This window comes from Varanus komodoensis, unplaced genomic scaffold (genome assembly GCF_004798865.1).
Source record: "Varanus komodoensis strain SLA01 unplaced genomic scaffold, ASM479886v1 scaffold1, whole genome shotgun sequence".
Taxonomy (NCBI): Eukaryota; Metazoa; Chordata; class Lepidosauria; order Squamata; family Varanidae; genus Varanus; species Varanus komodoensis.
This window is the reverse complement of record NW_025335268.1, coordinates 10,527,504-10,542,798: the sequence shown is the minus strand read 5'-3', so window position 1 is coordinate 10,542,798 and position 15,295 is coordinate 10,527,504. Positions and strand designations below refer to the sequence as shown.

The window sequence follows — 15,295 nt, the reverse complement described above, 5'->3', positions numbered from 1 at the left end:
CATGGCTGGCCACATGCAATAACGCTCGTGATTTTCGCTTTGCGTTTATGACTACTGCACTCGTGTCATTTTTAGCATTTCTTCAACAACCCTGTCCGTACTTTTGACCTTTTGTGTGGTTGGCGCCTTATTTTCTCACTCTTTAGGAGACCAGGTGTAACAGCACTAGATTGTGCCAGGTGTTGATAATCGAAAAGAATTTGGGGCAGAGGTAGGCATTTGTGACCCTCCAAACGTTTTGGCCTAGAAGTTTCATCATCGCTGACTACTGGCTGTGCTGTCTGGACCTGATGAAAGCTGTGGTCTAAAATGCCTGGAGGGCCACAAGTCACCCACCCTAGACCTAGCTATAATAAAGCAAAACTAAGTATGCTAGCATATTTACTAGCAAAGGAAGATGTAACACCAGAAACAATGTATTTGTATTTTTATTTTATTCAGGCTGTGAATTTAGCCATACTCAAGGAAATTTGCATGTTTAGAGTCACAAGACTCAGCACCATTCATACCATCATACGTATGCCCAATGAAAAATGAGTCCATCAATAGGGTTTTCTCCCAGATAGGTGGGTATAAGTTTACAGCCTCATGGTGTTTTGCTATCATATTAGTCAAGGTTTCTGAATACCTGTTAATTTCTAGCTGTCTTGACAATGACTCAATTAGAACTGGAGGCTAATCCTAGATCTTTAAATCTTATGTAATTTCTGAGATACCTGTTGATATCAGACAACAAACTGGTTTTCTTAGGGGGATGGGATTAGTAAATTCCTTTCATCTCTATTCTTTCCTGCATCTTTTCCCATTCTTCTGCCTCCTATCCCTCTTTGTGCTGATTATGATTATTTGTAACTTAAACTTTCTGGAAAGTTCTAACCATCTTTATGCTTTGAATCTATGACCTAAAAACATTTATTCTTGATTTTTCCCCTCTCTTGTAGTCTATGTTGCCATTTATAGATTATCTTTTCAAGGAAGTTTTATTGTTTAAAAGCAAAGATACAAGACTATGACACAAACCAAAGCACAGAACTTCAAAAAAAAAAAAAAGCAGCAAAAACTTTAAAGAAATTACAGATAAACAAAAATTTGACAATGAGAAGATAAACAGAAAAGCCACAGCTGAGAAAGGCTTCTTCTTGCTAACCCACTGCCTCACTTTGACAGTACATGTCAAAGAACAGCCTTCTTGTACTGACATTTACTCTGATAAAGCTCCATTGAGCACAATGAGATTTACTTCTTGGTGATATTACAAGTTTGCATTTCTGTCCCATTTTACTTTTTTTTTTTTATCAAGGAATGCAAAGCAACTTACTAGTTTCTCCTTTTCTCCATTCTGGTCACAGAACATCAACCCTGTTGAAGTAGGTTACACAGAGAGGAAGTGACTTGCCCTAAGTCCCCATCCAGCATTCTTAATCACAATACCACACTGGCTTTCACATATACTACACGTAGTAGTTATATATAGGATTGTGCTGTCAAAATGATAGCCTCAGCACACCTCTTCATTAGCTAAAGGATGACACAATAAGGTAACTAATAAAGATAATCAGGGCTGCCATTAGTTAATAAGTTAACTAGTAAAGATCAGCAGGGCTGCCACCTACATAAAGTAATCCTCATAGATGAAATGTAAAAGTTTTGATGACTCATTTAAAACTATAAAGCTTAGGCATGCTTGCTTTTATTTGCTTAGTTCTGGACTTAGTTCTAGATAACCATGTATCTTGCACAATTGTGGATGAAAGAGAAAAGGGGCAGTGCTAATCTCTTCCAATATGTAAGTGATGTTAGATACTGTGACACATCATTCCAAACCACAGTAAATATTCAATAATTGTACATTGTTTATTTTAAAAGACATATTTTATAAACATATTTTACAATGTGAAATTATCTTCTCATAAAATACCTGCTTCAGTCACAAATAAGAGCCCAATACTGTGCTGCTTACAAACTAAGCAAGCCAAGCATCAAGATTGGTCAAAAACAAGCCCGAGAGAGTAATTAATCAATAATCCCTTCAAGTTGCATTAATATACATCTTTCTAAAAGTTTTGCATTGTTGTTGTCCCATCAAGTCCACTATGACTTAGGATTATTTTATGAATGAATAATATCCTCCGAATAGCAAATGTCTTATGCTTAACCTGAACTATGGCTCACTAGGATGTAGACCAGCTTTTCTCATTCTCATGCCCTATCAATGTATTGGCTTACAACTCCTAGTATCCCCCTGCCATGCCTGGAGTTGTAATCCAATACATCTGGTCGGAGCCAGATTGGAGGAAAACGACCTAGATCTTAGCAAATATTTCCAGTTTCAGGGTCAGCTGTTTCCACCTAACCTACCTAACAGGGCTGCTGTGAAGACAGGCATATATACCCCACTATGAGCTCCTTAGAAGAGGGAATATTTTGTTGTTGTCATGTGCATACAAATGTTTTAAATAAAAAAATAAATTTATGGCAACCCTGTGATTAAAGTCCCCAAAATGAGATATGAGGAACAAATAAATAGAACAGTCAACAGTCCAATCCTATACATGCCTACTGAAATGTAGGGTTTATTCCCTGGTAAATGGGTGCAAGATAGCAGGCTAAATTATGAGATATTGGCACCCCATGATAATCAAATGGCTCAAATTGGCACTATGCTTGCCAACTCCACCAGACAATTCCTTCATTTAAAAAAAGATGAGTAAAAAAGTGGATTTCACTGGAGAATATAGTAGCAAAAGGGTATTCCAATTGCTATTCCAACTGGTGTTGGGAACCACTTCGTTGTTGTTGCTGTGAAATGCTTTCAGAAACATCATTGACTAGAGACACCCAAATATAAATATCATTGGAAGTCGCCCCCCCCCCCCTTCAAACGGGGACTGCATTTAAGGATATTCGCCTTATGCCGCTGCAGGACTCGGAAGTGGCTTCCTCAGACTCCGCGGCTGTTGCAACCTCAACGCGCACCGGTTCGGGACAAGACACCGCTGCCCTAGGCCGCTTCGCTCACTCGGTTAGTCCGAACAGGAGGAGGAAGAGGGGAAGACTCACCACGACTGCCCGACCAAGGGAAGCTGCGCCTGCGCGGCCGAGGCGGGCGAACCCGTCGCGGATGGAGCCCATCAGCGTCAGTGCGCCTGCGCGGGGGCCGCACACGTGGCTGCCGTGCGGCGGCCCGCTGGCCTGCTGGGAGCAGAGAGGGACGGGCCCGGAGCGAGCGCCATGGCGGCGGCAGGAGCGGGCTCCTCGACGGGCGACACCGCGCGCGGCGGCGAGCAGGCAGCGGCGTTCGAGACCCCCGTCTTCGTGGCAAGGACCCCCTGCGCCTTTTCTCCTCGGGAGCGGCGCTTCCTCGCGCTCTCTGGGCCTGACGGGCGGCTCCGCGTGTGGGAGACGGCCAGCAGCCGCCTGCACCACGAGTACGTGCCCTCTGCCCACCTCAGCGCTGCCTGCACCTGCTTGGCCTGGGCGCCGCCGGGCGCCGGAGGAGGCCGGCCTTCTCCCAGCAAGGTATCGCCCGGGTGGTTGGGCTGGGAGGCCGCGCTGCGGCGGCGGGGAGGATCCGCGGGGCCTGGGCCTCCCGTTCGCCACGCCATGCGCACGCTCCCCCCACGCACACGAGGGGGGACTCGGTCACGCCGTACGGATGGGAGAGAGCGGAAGAGGTAGAGAGAGTGAGCCGGGGAATATCCGATCCGGCTGAAGTAACCGAAGTCCTTACTTGATCTACATTCTCACGTGTAACGGGCCCTGGCACGAATGGGGAACTAGCCTGGCCGCCGCGCTCTTTTTAGGGGGCGGGGCGGCTTGAAACTGAGGGGCGCATTCGCTGCCTCTGCTTCCGCTCCTCTTCTGGGGCGGCTGAGGCCACCCCTCGCTGCCCGGATCTCCGAGACCAGTTTCCTTGGGCCGCAGCTGCAGCACATGTGTGCGCTGCCCTGGCTCCGCCCTGCCTGCACGCATGGTGGCTGGGGAGCAGAAGGCGAAGAGGCGCCCTGTGGCCTTAATCGGTGTCACTGGGGCAAGACTGCGTGCTCTCTCACGCTGACTGGGAGGCCTGGGCTCCGGCTAGAAAAAGCTTTGGGGGTCCTGTTCTCTTCCGGCTCCATGACTACTTGCAAAACGAGAGATTAAGAACGGAGGAACTGATTCAGGTCTTTAGGGCATTCACTATTGCAAGGGAGGCTTGCTCAGTTATTAAGAGAGAAGAGTGGGTAACTGAAGAGAAATATTTTCCCCAGTGAATACACGAAGAGGTGAATGTAAACTGCAGATAACACCATCACATTGCCTGTACAGCTCAGGTCTACCTGCAAGCCTTTGTATGTACAGGGACCTTCTTTCTTTTTGAGTCTGTTGTAGGGCAGATAGAAAGCAATGTATCTTATAAGTTTGTAGTCCTATGGCTTACTGCCACAGGTATACTCAAGACATGGAGAGTAAATAATGATGGTTTACAGCATATGCTTCACTTGTCTAGTCAATTATGGGGCTATGAGGCGGTATAGAAATGTAATACATAAATATACATTCTACTGAGTTAAATGAGACCTGCTTTCAGGTAAGAGTGTATGGGACCACTACTGTCTTGCTCCTGCTAGCCACACACTCTTAACAGTGTTACTGAAATAAGATTGCTACCCATGTGGCAATTGAGAGTGTTGTTGCATTTTGCAATAAAAAATAATAGTGTTCAGTTTTTCCAGAGATCACATCATGGACACACAAAACAATTTAATGAACTTTGTTTCCACTGAGACATTTATTAGTTACTTTTCTACAAAACATTGCAGACATAGCATATATATGTACTGTTAAAAAAAAAAACATCCTCGAGCATGTTCAAATGTACAGGTATATCTACATTAAAAAAATAAAGGCTTCACTTGTTAAAACATGTTGTGCAAGTGTAGCTCAACTATGCCTTGTTATTTATTTATTAGTGATACTTATATCTTGTTTAATATTATGAAATTTTTAAGTTGTTATATCAACACATCCTTAATACCTTTTTCAGTGTATTAAAAGTACTCCAATCATCTTTGGGAGGTAAGACTTATTACCAAGACTGGGAATATTGTGAATTATTAAGCTGAAAGCATCATTCTTCACAAGCTGGTTAGCGTGTATTGCATTTCAGAGTATTTTTTCCAATTCATATCCAGTTTAGTGAGAAGTAGAAAAATCCACCCACCCTTTCAGGATTTTTATTTGGTGCTACCTTTCTTTGCTGAAAGCTGAAACCTATAAAATATGTTGTAGAAGACATTGGTCATTTGCAGAGAAGAATGTAGTGTAACTTTGTTGATGTTTTTCATGCCAGAAGCCATATCGTTCTACAGCTGTAACTGTACATGTCAGCTGTATTTTCAATATCATTTATGGCCTAGGCATGCTCAGGATTAAAACCCAAACAGTTTTCTTTTCATTTATTAAATCTGGCTGTTTTTGAAGATGGGAGAAGTTTACAAATGAAAAAGTATTGGCATTTACATCCTACATGGGCAATATAGTGATTTCTGGTGGCAAATTGTGGAACAACCCAGGGGTTAATTGGAGGGAGCGGGTTAAAACCCGTAATAAAGTGCCCTTATTCAGACATCACAAAAACAATGCTGCATTCAGAGGTTAAGGGAAACAGCTCAGATGTAGTGCATATCCCCCCCCCCCCCCCAGTTAACCCATAGTTTGATGCTGGATGTTGTTAGATCTAATCAGAGTTATAGTGGGAAAGACCACTATAGTTTGCTCTGTTTGAATCAGGCAGACAGTGGCTTATGCAAATCATACATTGTCTCCAAACCATAATTGTAGATCCATGGCTTCCAGTTCTGGTTTGGAAAGAAACTAAAATTATTTGCCTTAAGCCCATTCATTTCCATAAGTCTGCTCAAAGTAAGACTAACAGTGGGAGAGGAGGAACTACAAAAGTTAGACATGTGTGAGCCAAGCCACTGTGATTTAGGTCTTAATGTATAAAGATACGTATCGGTTGTATTCTTGATGATCAGAAACCTCCAAACTCAAAGGCTTCCAGTCATTGTAGCTTTTCCAGTGTGCTCCTCTCCTTGTTCGCCAGAACGCCCTCTTTTCTCCTCTATGAGGTCAGAGGCCGGTTAGCGAACTATTTTCTGTTCTGTATGCAAGGGGATGGTGGTTGGACACTCCCCCTCCCCGGTCTTCCAAGATTGAGACACTGCATCTGACCTTGAAGTGGGAATCCTGAATATCCTATGGCTCCTTAGAGAAGCCATAGGATTTCATCCTAAACAACATTTGAGATGGCTTTTAAAAAATCTGCATATTAGATTTGTAAACAAACTTTATAGTGATCCTTTCCTACTGTGGATGCAGGAAACTAATGTTTGTTCTGGTAGTTCAGGTCTAATTCTAAATGAACAAAGTTATAATGAGATTAAGAAACTAGATTTCATTCTAGTATTTCAGATAGCAGAAATGCAAGTTTTAAGAGAAAAATCAAATATCCCCTTCGTGTGATGCTTTTAGTTGAGAATCTATGGTCCATCCTGTTGCAGCCACTCGGGCATGCTTCTTGTTCTACATGCTTCTGAATCTTTTTCCCTATGATGTGATTCATCAAGGGGATGAAAGCTTTCAGACCATTGTTGCCAGACTAAAGAGATGTTAGGATGAGAAGAGGGTGAAAACAAAATGGCAGAAAAACAACAAAAACAGAGACCCAAAGAAAAAAGTGTGGGATTGGGAAAGTACTATGAGATGCAAGAGAAAAAGAAGTTGTTGACAGAGATAGCAGTACTGAGAGGAGAGTGATTTGTGTGGTATAGTAAGACCCATAAGATAAGTGTAGCTATCTGGGTGGTGGGAAAAATGAGAAGTAGAGGTTAGACATGGATGCACAATGAGATCTGTGATGAGAGAGTAATATTAGAATTTGAAACAAGTGTGGTAGGACTTCAGAGACCTGTTGGTAGGGGAAAGAATGAAAGGAAGTGGTAATGGGGAGGGGTGATGATGCGTGGCAATGCCAACAGAGGAGACTGCTTACATTTACAGAAGAGGAGAAAGTGTTATGGGGAGAAGACAGGGTGCAGAAAAACAAAAGTAAGCTGATAAAAGCAGTTAAAAATAACTAAAGTGATAAAGATAATTGCTCACTTAACCCTAATTGCTCACTTAAGAACCACACTGTCAATTCAGTATTAATTTTTCTTATAGCAGGACATGTCTTGTGTTGCATAGAGTTTTCCATTATTTGAGCTGCTTTGGGTCAGACCAAGAGACATCCAGTCCAGCATTCTTTTTGCACAGTAGCCAACTAACTGCCCATGGGGAACCCCCAAATAACACATGAGTGGACCATTTTGCCCACCCATGGTTCTGATACAGGGGCAGCACACCGTTATATCAAGACTAGTCATTGATAGCTTTATCCTCCATGAATTTGGTCAGCCATTCTTTAAACTTTGGAAGTTGGTGGCCATCACTGCATTTTGTGGATATGAATTCCATAATTTAACTATGTGCTCTGTGAAGTAGTCCTTTTATCTATGCTGGATCTCCCACCAATTAGCTTCATGGGATGACCCTGAATTCTGAACAAGAGGCTGAAAAAATGTCCTAATAGCCACTTTCTTAACACGGTGTGTAATTCTGAATATGTTTTCTTACTGTTTTTTAAGCTTAAGAATCCAAGTTTTGTAACTCCCTTAACAGAGTTGGCTGCAGCCTCCTCATCATATGAGTTGGGCATTTGTTCACTTTTTCCAACTTTGCAATATCATTTTTTAAGTGACCAGAACTTAGTGTGATCACAACACAATTGTTTTGTATAATTGGAGAATGATGTTGGCAGTTCTTCATTTCTATTATTAATTATGCCTAATCAGCAGTTTGCCTTTTCCTCAGCAGCTCCATACTAGGTTGACATGTTCATTAACCTGGCCACAAAGTTCCAGCATCTCCTTCTTGTTCACTCATTGCTAGATCACATCAGTAAAACAGAAATTATATCTTCCTCCTCTAGTGATTGGGATATTTTGCTGAACATTTTTATCTTAAATAAAAATAATAGAGAAAAATAAGAGTAAAACGTTGATGTTTTGAACTTGTACTTTGAAAATGGAAGTTCTTTATGTTATGTCAACCTTACTGAAATAAAGGCTACCAGAAAGGAGTTTGAGCTATCTCTGTTGAACAGAAAAATGTGCTAAATCAGCTGGTTGATTTTATTCATTCTTAAAAATTCAAAAAGAAATGAAGTATTGAATATAATGTTCTGAGTTTATATTCATTAAGTTATAAATAAGTTTTGTTTCATTATTTTTCTAAAATTGTTATTTGATATATCCAATCAGGTTATTTCTCACTTAATGGCACCTCCTGAAACGTCTTTTTACAGGAAGGCCCTCAGAGAAAAAAGAGGAAATCTGAAGCTGTTGAAGCAGGTGAACAGTTAGATCTTTTGGCTATTGGTACAGCAGTTGGCAGCATTTTATTATACAGCACAATAAGAGGAGAGTTACAGAGCAAACTAGTAAGTATTATTTGCACCAATATTATTTCTCTGTTAGTAAGATAAATTGTCATTATCTTAACATAGTTTTTGTTAGACTAACTTGATTATATTTCAGGTAGAATAAAAATAGATTTCACAATACCACAACCTTTATATTTACAGAGACAGTGTTGATATTATGCAAAACAATAAAAAGCAAGACTGTCTTTGTTAATAGAAAGACTTCCTGATTTATCTCTTTCTGATTAAAAAGTTTCTGAATAAAATTTAATTAAAAAATTAAAAGATAAATTTCTGTCAGTCAAGGAGTCTGTCTTGTTCACTTAGGATGGAGACAGTTCTGAGTTAGCTATATTAAAAAAAAAAAGAGTCAACAGTACTCTGTCACTTTTCTACTCCCCATGGACCTGGAGGTACTGCAACTTATCATCTCATGAGGTCCAATTTCACTGCTTTCAGGCTGACTTCATTATATACACCTACAACCATGACTGTGCAGACTTCATGACTGAAACATTAGGTCACCCTGCTTTCCCCCCTCCTTATTCCCACCACCAACCTGCTTTTTTGTCTGATGAAGCAATCTGGAGATCTTGAACACTTGCATATTTTTAGTGACCTTTGAGTTGCAGCAAAAAAAAAAAAAGTATTACATTAATATGGATTTTGGATTTTTTCTTACGGTAACACAACTGTAAGATGTGATTTTCTTAATATTTTAAATGTGATGTTAATAGTTATATTTAAAATGCTTAAGGTTTTTAATACTTGGCAGTATAGAAATATTGCAACTAAATGAATAAATGGCAAGTGACTACAGTCATAATAACTATGTTATTATGGATTTATAAATGGAAATTGGTACCTTAAGGGCACAACCTCTGCTGATGCTTGTGAGGTCTTAAATAGAGATGCTTATGGGCATCTAATACAATATGAGAGAAGCAGTGGAGGTGAACTTTATCTCCTGTGTTGCCTTGGCCATGGGCCAAAGGTTTTTGGGATCCCAGGGAATCGATAAACTAGGTCCAGGTTTGCTTACAAGGATACTTTATTGAGCAACTTACAGACGCTCACATGTGCACAATAGGTTGGAGCTGACAACAATGACAGCCGCACCATCGCCCAAAGTCTGAACGACATACAAAGGGGATGGCCGAATTGTATACTGTAGGTTACATGTTTACAGCAAATATACACTGAAGCATACTTTGGAAGCTTTATAACATTGACTGATAGGAAAGCATTGATCCTTGTAATCCTGACAGGTGCTGGATGTTACACAGGTGCTGTGATATTAGCAGTGAAACTATTTACCTCATTAGCAAGCCATACTGTATAAGTAAGATGTTTCCTTCCATAGCCAGGCAAGTCTCCTTATTTAAGGGTCTTATTTCTGCTTCAGGTGACAAAGTGATAGAATGAAATGTAAACTTATCATACAGTAAAGCATAAGGTCGTTAGCAGGCCTCATAAGGTGTATGTCCAGGATGGAGTACAGCTGCACCTGGCCAAGGCAAGGAGAAAATAACTAGATTCATTAGTTTAGTTAGGATAAGTAAGACCTACACTTTGGAGGCCTGCATTTTATAGTACAGGCTCAATATACCTTCCCAGTCCTTTTGTTCTAATTTATACAGGACAGCCAATTTCAGACATCTAATGGTGAAGGGGAAGGAAAGGATGCTGGAGTGCCACCGTGATATTTCTTATCTTGGCTACTACAGTCTCCTCCCCTCACCCTTCTCTGCAGTTGCTTTGCTGACCTTGGAGAGCAGCTGGCACAGTTCTTTCTGCATTCTTTGTGAGGAAACAGAGGAAATGAGCTCCAGTTCTTAGTTGCAAGGTTGGAGTGCTGTGTGACCTGGGGATCTGAATTATTCCAGTTGATCCCACAGGCACTGCCAGTATATTCTGTAAATGTGCTGTTATATTAGTAAAGTTTTTCAGAAATAATTCTCAGTTAGAATTTAGGGTAAAAAAGAATCTTGGATTTGGAACTGAAAGGATAGAAAACTATCTGTTTTGTGACCTGTGATTTTTAAGGGACCCTCATGCTGATCTATGCACTTGCAGGATTAGTAAGATAAACCAGGGGAAACTTTAAGCTATGTCAGAAGCAGGACCTCATGGCACACAAATGGTAGTGAGCTAGGTTTCCTCCTCTTTCACATTCAAAGCCACAGTCCTTTCTTGCAAAATGTTCTTTATTGACCAAAGTGTTTTCCAGAAGCACAAACACCCAGAATGAATCTCTGAGCATGCACAGAGTGGTTTGTTGAATGCAATTTAGTATTTACTTCTAGGAACTCTCTTTATATTTTTGGAGCCCATCCTTTTGGGAGGGGTCTTTTGGAAATGAACATGCCTCTTTTCTGCATGCTGATCCTCTAATTGTGCTCCCGTCCTCTGCCGTTGTCATGTTGTGGTCAAGAGCAGTACCAGGAATGTTGAAGTTGTAGCACTTGTTCTGTCTAAGCATGCATACGATTGTGCCCTAAAGGGTTATTAGGAGTTGTCATACAGGTATCAGCTGCAGGCACATGTCTTTACAAATCTGTTCCACTTGTACTGAAAGTTGGTGTGAGGGTCATTTTTTAGCCGCAACGGGGGCATATAGGTAGGGAGTGCTGAGCTCCTTCCCTGACCTCATATATCTTTCCAGTTTGTAATAGTTTTTGTCAGCCTATACCTAGTCTGTGCTCTGCAGGGAGAGAAGAGCTGTGAAAGATAAGCACTGGCAGCAGTAGAGATGCACTTCTTCTCCACATTCCACTTCTGTATGGTGGGATGAATCTGTGCAAACATGAGGTCACTGCTTCCATGTTATCACTTGCCCCTTCTTAGGAAAGTCATGCATTTGCCTCTATTTTGTTCTAATCACCAAGCCACTGGGAGTAACTGACAGGGAACAGGAACTGTGTTGCTGTGTATTTTATATAAAGCACTGTGGACACAAAAGAGTGTATAGTTCAGGCCTACTCAAATATGATGATGCTTTCTTGGTATTTTTCATTTTTTACTTAGAGTGGCCATGACGGTAAAGTAAACTGTGTACGGTGGCACCAGGACAACGGTTGCTTATATAGCTGTTCAGATGACAAACACATTGTGGAATGGAACACCCAGACATGCAAAGTGAAATGGTGAGCCTGACCTTGCTTTTAAGATGACTGGAATTTCTTTGACTCAGTATTTTTCTTCCCACTTTATCTTAGGTGGAAAGTCCATGAATTGTCACACTCAGCATTTACATAAAAGGTTGCATTTGAGCAGGGAGTGACAGCTGTTTTTTTTTTTTTTAACACTACTGAAGTAGGCATGCCATCCAGGAAGAAAAACATGGGAAGCTTTTTAAAAGGCTGATTTCCATTTGAAGTGGTAGAGGTGAGGTTAAAGTATCTTCGTCTTTTTACCCCCAGTTCCGTGATCTTGAATAGGATCACTGTTTCCTTGCTGCTCACAGCAGTGAGAGAACATTCTTGAACAGGATTGCTGCAGGAGAAGACACCAATATCTCCTAGGTCTCCTGATCAGCATCATTAGAATGCATGTGTATGACTAGAGCCTTTAACCAAGCCCCTTTCCCGACTGTAGGAAGAGGATGTGTGCATGTAAGAATGGGTGTGTATGTCCCTGCTCCGTTTACCACCAGTGCTGTCCACTCATGTGGCTCCGGAAGGGCTCCACAAAAGCCAGTGCAGCCCTCAACTTCAAGAAAGTTGTCCACTCCTGCAGTAAACCATAGTTTCTGGCCCAACAACAAGCCATATGTTTACTCACTCCCTCTTCCCCTCACATACACTGTCTTCCCTGCTTTTAAAAAGTTTCTTGTGACACTTGAACTAGGCCACTGGTTTGCGTGCTGCTTTCAGTCTGGATGAGAATCTCATCAAGTACAGAGAAATGAAGTGATGGCCATGCCTTTGTGAAGCAGCCCCTTGTGTGCTCAGAGGGAATGTTTCTTAAATCACCTTTGCATGGTTTTTCCATTTAAAATGTCCATGTACTGCTCCTCCAAATGGTTGTATTCATATTTGTGTTCTCATTCAGTGTTGCCTGCTCCAGCAACAGCGTTCTTTTATAGTTTTAGAAATAAATGTCTCCAAAACATAGAATAGTTACTGTCATGCAGCTAAGATTGGGACATAATGTATATGCTAAAACTGCAATGGGCAATCAGCATCTTGAATCACATGTGACCATCGTAGCTGGTTATCTAGCTCTTGATCATCATACCCAATTTAAAATTAAGGACATAATATGCTTTCCCATAATTTGTCTTGGAAGGACAATAAAAAGGTAAAGTGTTTGAAAGTGAGTACATTTCTTAAATTATGATCTCTTTGAGATTCTGCATGTAGGACCCAGCCATAGTGATGTGTGTGGGTGCTGTAACTTGAAACCTGTAGTAGTAGATGGAGTTTACTTGTTTATGTACTGCTGTGATGATTTCCACTTGGTTTCGCTCACTTCTGACATGTGGTGAGGACAGTTTCCTCTTGGCTGTCTGAGCAGGCTGGAATCAAAGGGTGATATGACTGAATAATTTGTAAATTAAATGTTTTCCCTTCTGTCATTTTAAAAGGAAAGGTGGTAAGATAGAATAGATTTTAAAAATAGGAGATGTAGAAGATAAGGAAAAGTATAATCCCATTCAGTTCTACTTGAAGTTCTATTGCTCAATCTTATTTGCTTGTTTGTATGTTTGTTTGTTTATAGGTTTTATATACTGCCCGTCACAGTGTCTCAGGGAGGTGATACAATAAAATAAATAAGATACAGCATCCAGATGATAATATATAAAATCAGACTTAAAACACTACTAACTACTATTTAAAATAATGAGAAAATAAAAAGATTTTGACCTGGACCCGAAATGAAAATAGTGTCAGTGCCAAGTGCACCTATATGTATATCTGTATAGATATACAGGCACACACATCCATGTATATGCATAGGTATTTTATGCAGAATTTTATGAAACCATTTTATACTGCATTTTTAAGCCCTAACAAAGCTGCTTAAGTGTGTATATAAAAGAAAAAAAAACATTGCATAACTGAAGTTGTTTCCCTTACACTATTTCCCCTATCTGCTGGCAAAAGGAAAGCCTGGATCCAGCCCACTGTATCTTGCATTATAGCAACTGTATTTTAAAAAAAACTATGAAGAATAAAAGTTGCCTGTATTGGAGCATGTATTCTCTGACAAAGGGATAATACCAGTTAATAGTGAAGAAGGTGTGGTTGGATCAGTCAAATCAATTTTAACAGTATCCTTAGTAGATAAATTATACTTTGGTACTACTTAAACTGGAAAGACTTGTCCAGTCTTATCTTTTGAATGAGACAGGCTAGACATAAAAAGTATGCTTACAATGAAAATATTTGTAGATCCTAAATTCTAAGGGCACATATTAGAATGGGAGAAAATCCTGTGAAGAACGTCCTGATAATTATAGTAAAACTTTATTTTTTTATAATTGTCTTGATGTAACAATTTGTTTCATAATTGGAACAAGGCAAAGTATGGCTGCTCAGTCTGTTAACTTGGACATGGGGCTTGCCTCCTAAGAAACCTGTTTAAGGTTGCAGTCAGAGGTGTATTCTTGTATTGTTGGATACAATATGGATTGGTTTTGTAGCTTTGTGGATTTGTGCGTATGCTACCGCATTCTCCTGAGTTATTAGCTGTGTACTGGGAGTATTTTCAACATAGAGGATGTTAAATAAAACCATAAGTGCAAGGGAGATGACATTTTTCAGATGCCCATAAGAATGTATAGCCATGCATTTCTGTGATGGCTTGTAATATTATAACAGTAATGAATCCCATTTCAGTGACAGTGGCATTAACTTTTTTATCAGTTGAGAAAAACAGCTGTATAACAGTTAATCACTTTTGAAAATGCTTCATATCCATTTTAAGTCACCCATTGGCAACATGCAGGCCACAGTTTTCTTGTATTTCCTGGATGCGGAAGAATGTCAACATTCACCATCAAGGTTTCTTATAGAACAACATAAAATGCAAGAGCTATATATATGTTCTGCTCTCATCATGTCATAAAAGAACAGCCAAATATATGGTCTGAGCCCTTGGTTGATCTCTTCTGGCTGCTGTGAAGTGATTGAGCTTCTTGCAAGGAATTGATTTTGAATTTCTTCTAAACCAAGATGTGTGGCTCAGAATATTAGAAGCCCTAAGTAGATGTTACAAACATTAAACTTGTAACATGGGCATACACTTAATGAATGTCTGCATAGGTTAAAAGCTGACATTCATTCCTTTTTCCCCTTATGGCCTGTGATAACTGAAGACCTTATGTAGATAGTTCCTAGGGAGAAGGCCTGTTCAATAATGGAGGTCCAGTTGTGTAATGCTCTCCCCGAAGAGACTCATTGGTCTCCTCATTGTGGTTTATTAGCTGCTAGAAGATGTTTTTATGAATGTCTGGGTTATGAACAACTCATATTTTATGTGCAAAATGCCATAAACCCTATATGAATATCTCTAGAGAAAAGTCATGAATATCTCTAGGGAAATATGTGACATGTTTCACAGCTTTTTGTTAGCGATATTCACAGTTTTTCAATAGAGCCATGACTACTGTATCTCTAGAGAACTAGGCTGCCACTTGATGTGTTGCCAATGTTGCATGTAGATCCCTAGAGATACGTCCTATAGTTCCCTCAAGATAGCTGTTACTATCCCTAGCAAATCTCTACAGAAAAGCTGCGAATATCTCTTAGGGAAATTCTCAGGAATGGAACTTTTCTGTAACCC

The 15,295-nt window shown here is 40.4% G+C and overlaps 1 protein-coding gene and 1 non-coding gene across 2 annotated transcripts in view; both read left to right on the top strand.

The window, feature by feature from the left end:
* Positions 1-3,193: 3,193 nt before the first annotated feature.
* Positions 3,194-15,295, top strand: part of WDR43 (WD repeat domain 43) — a 37,263-nt gene continuing 25,161 nt past the window's right edge. Inside the window, exons 1-3 of the mRNA XM_044438980.1 lie at positions 3,194-3,519; positions 8,390-8,524; positions 11,534-11,652. Of these exons, the coding sequence (XP_044294915.1) occupies positions 3,232-3,519; positions 8,390-8,524; positions 11,534-11,652 (542 nt within the window). The 5' untranslated portion in view covers positions 3,194-3,231. The remainder of the gene's footprint in view (positions 3,520-8,389; positions 8,525-11,533; positions 11,653-15,295) is intronic.
* On the top strand, positions 12,947-13,024 carry LOC123034449. Its single transcript, XR_006416757.1, has one exon. It is a non-coding gene; the product is annotated as a small nucleolar RNA SNORD53/SNORD92 (small nucleolar RNA).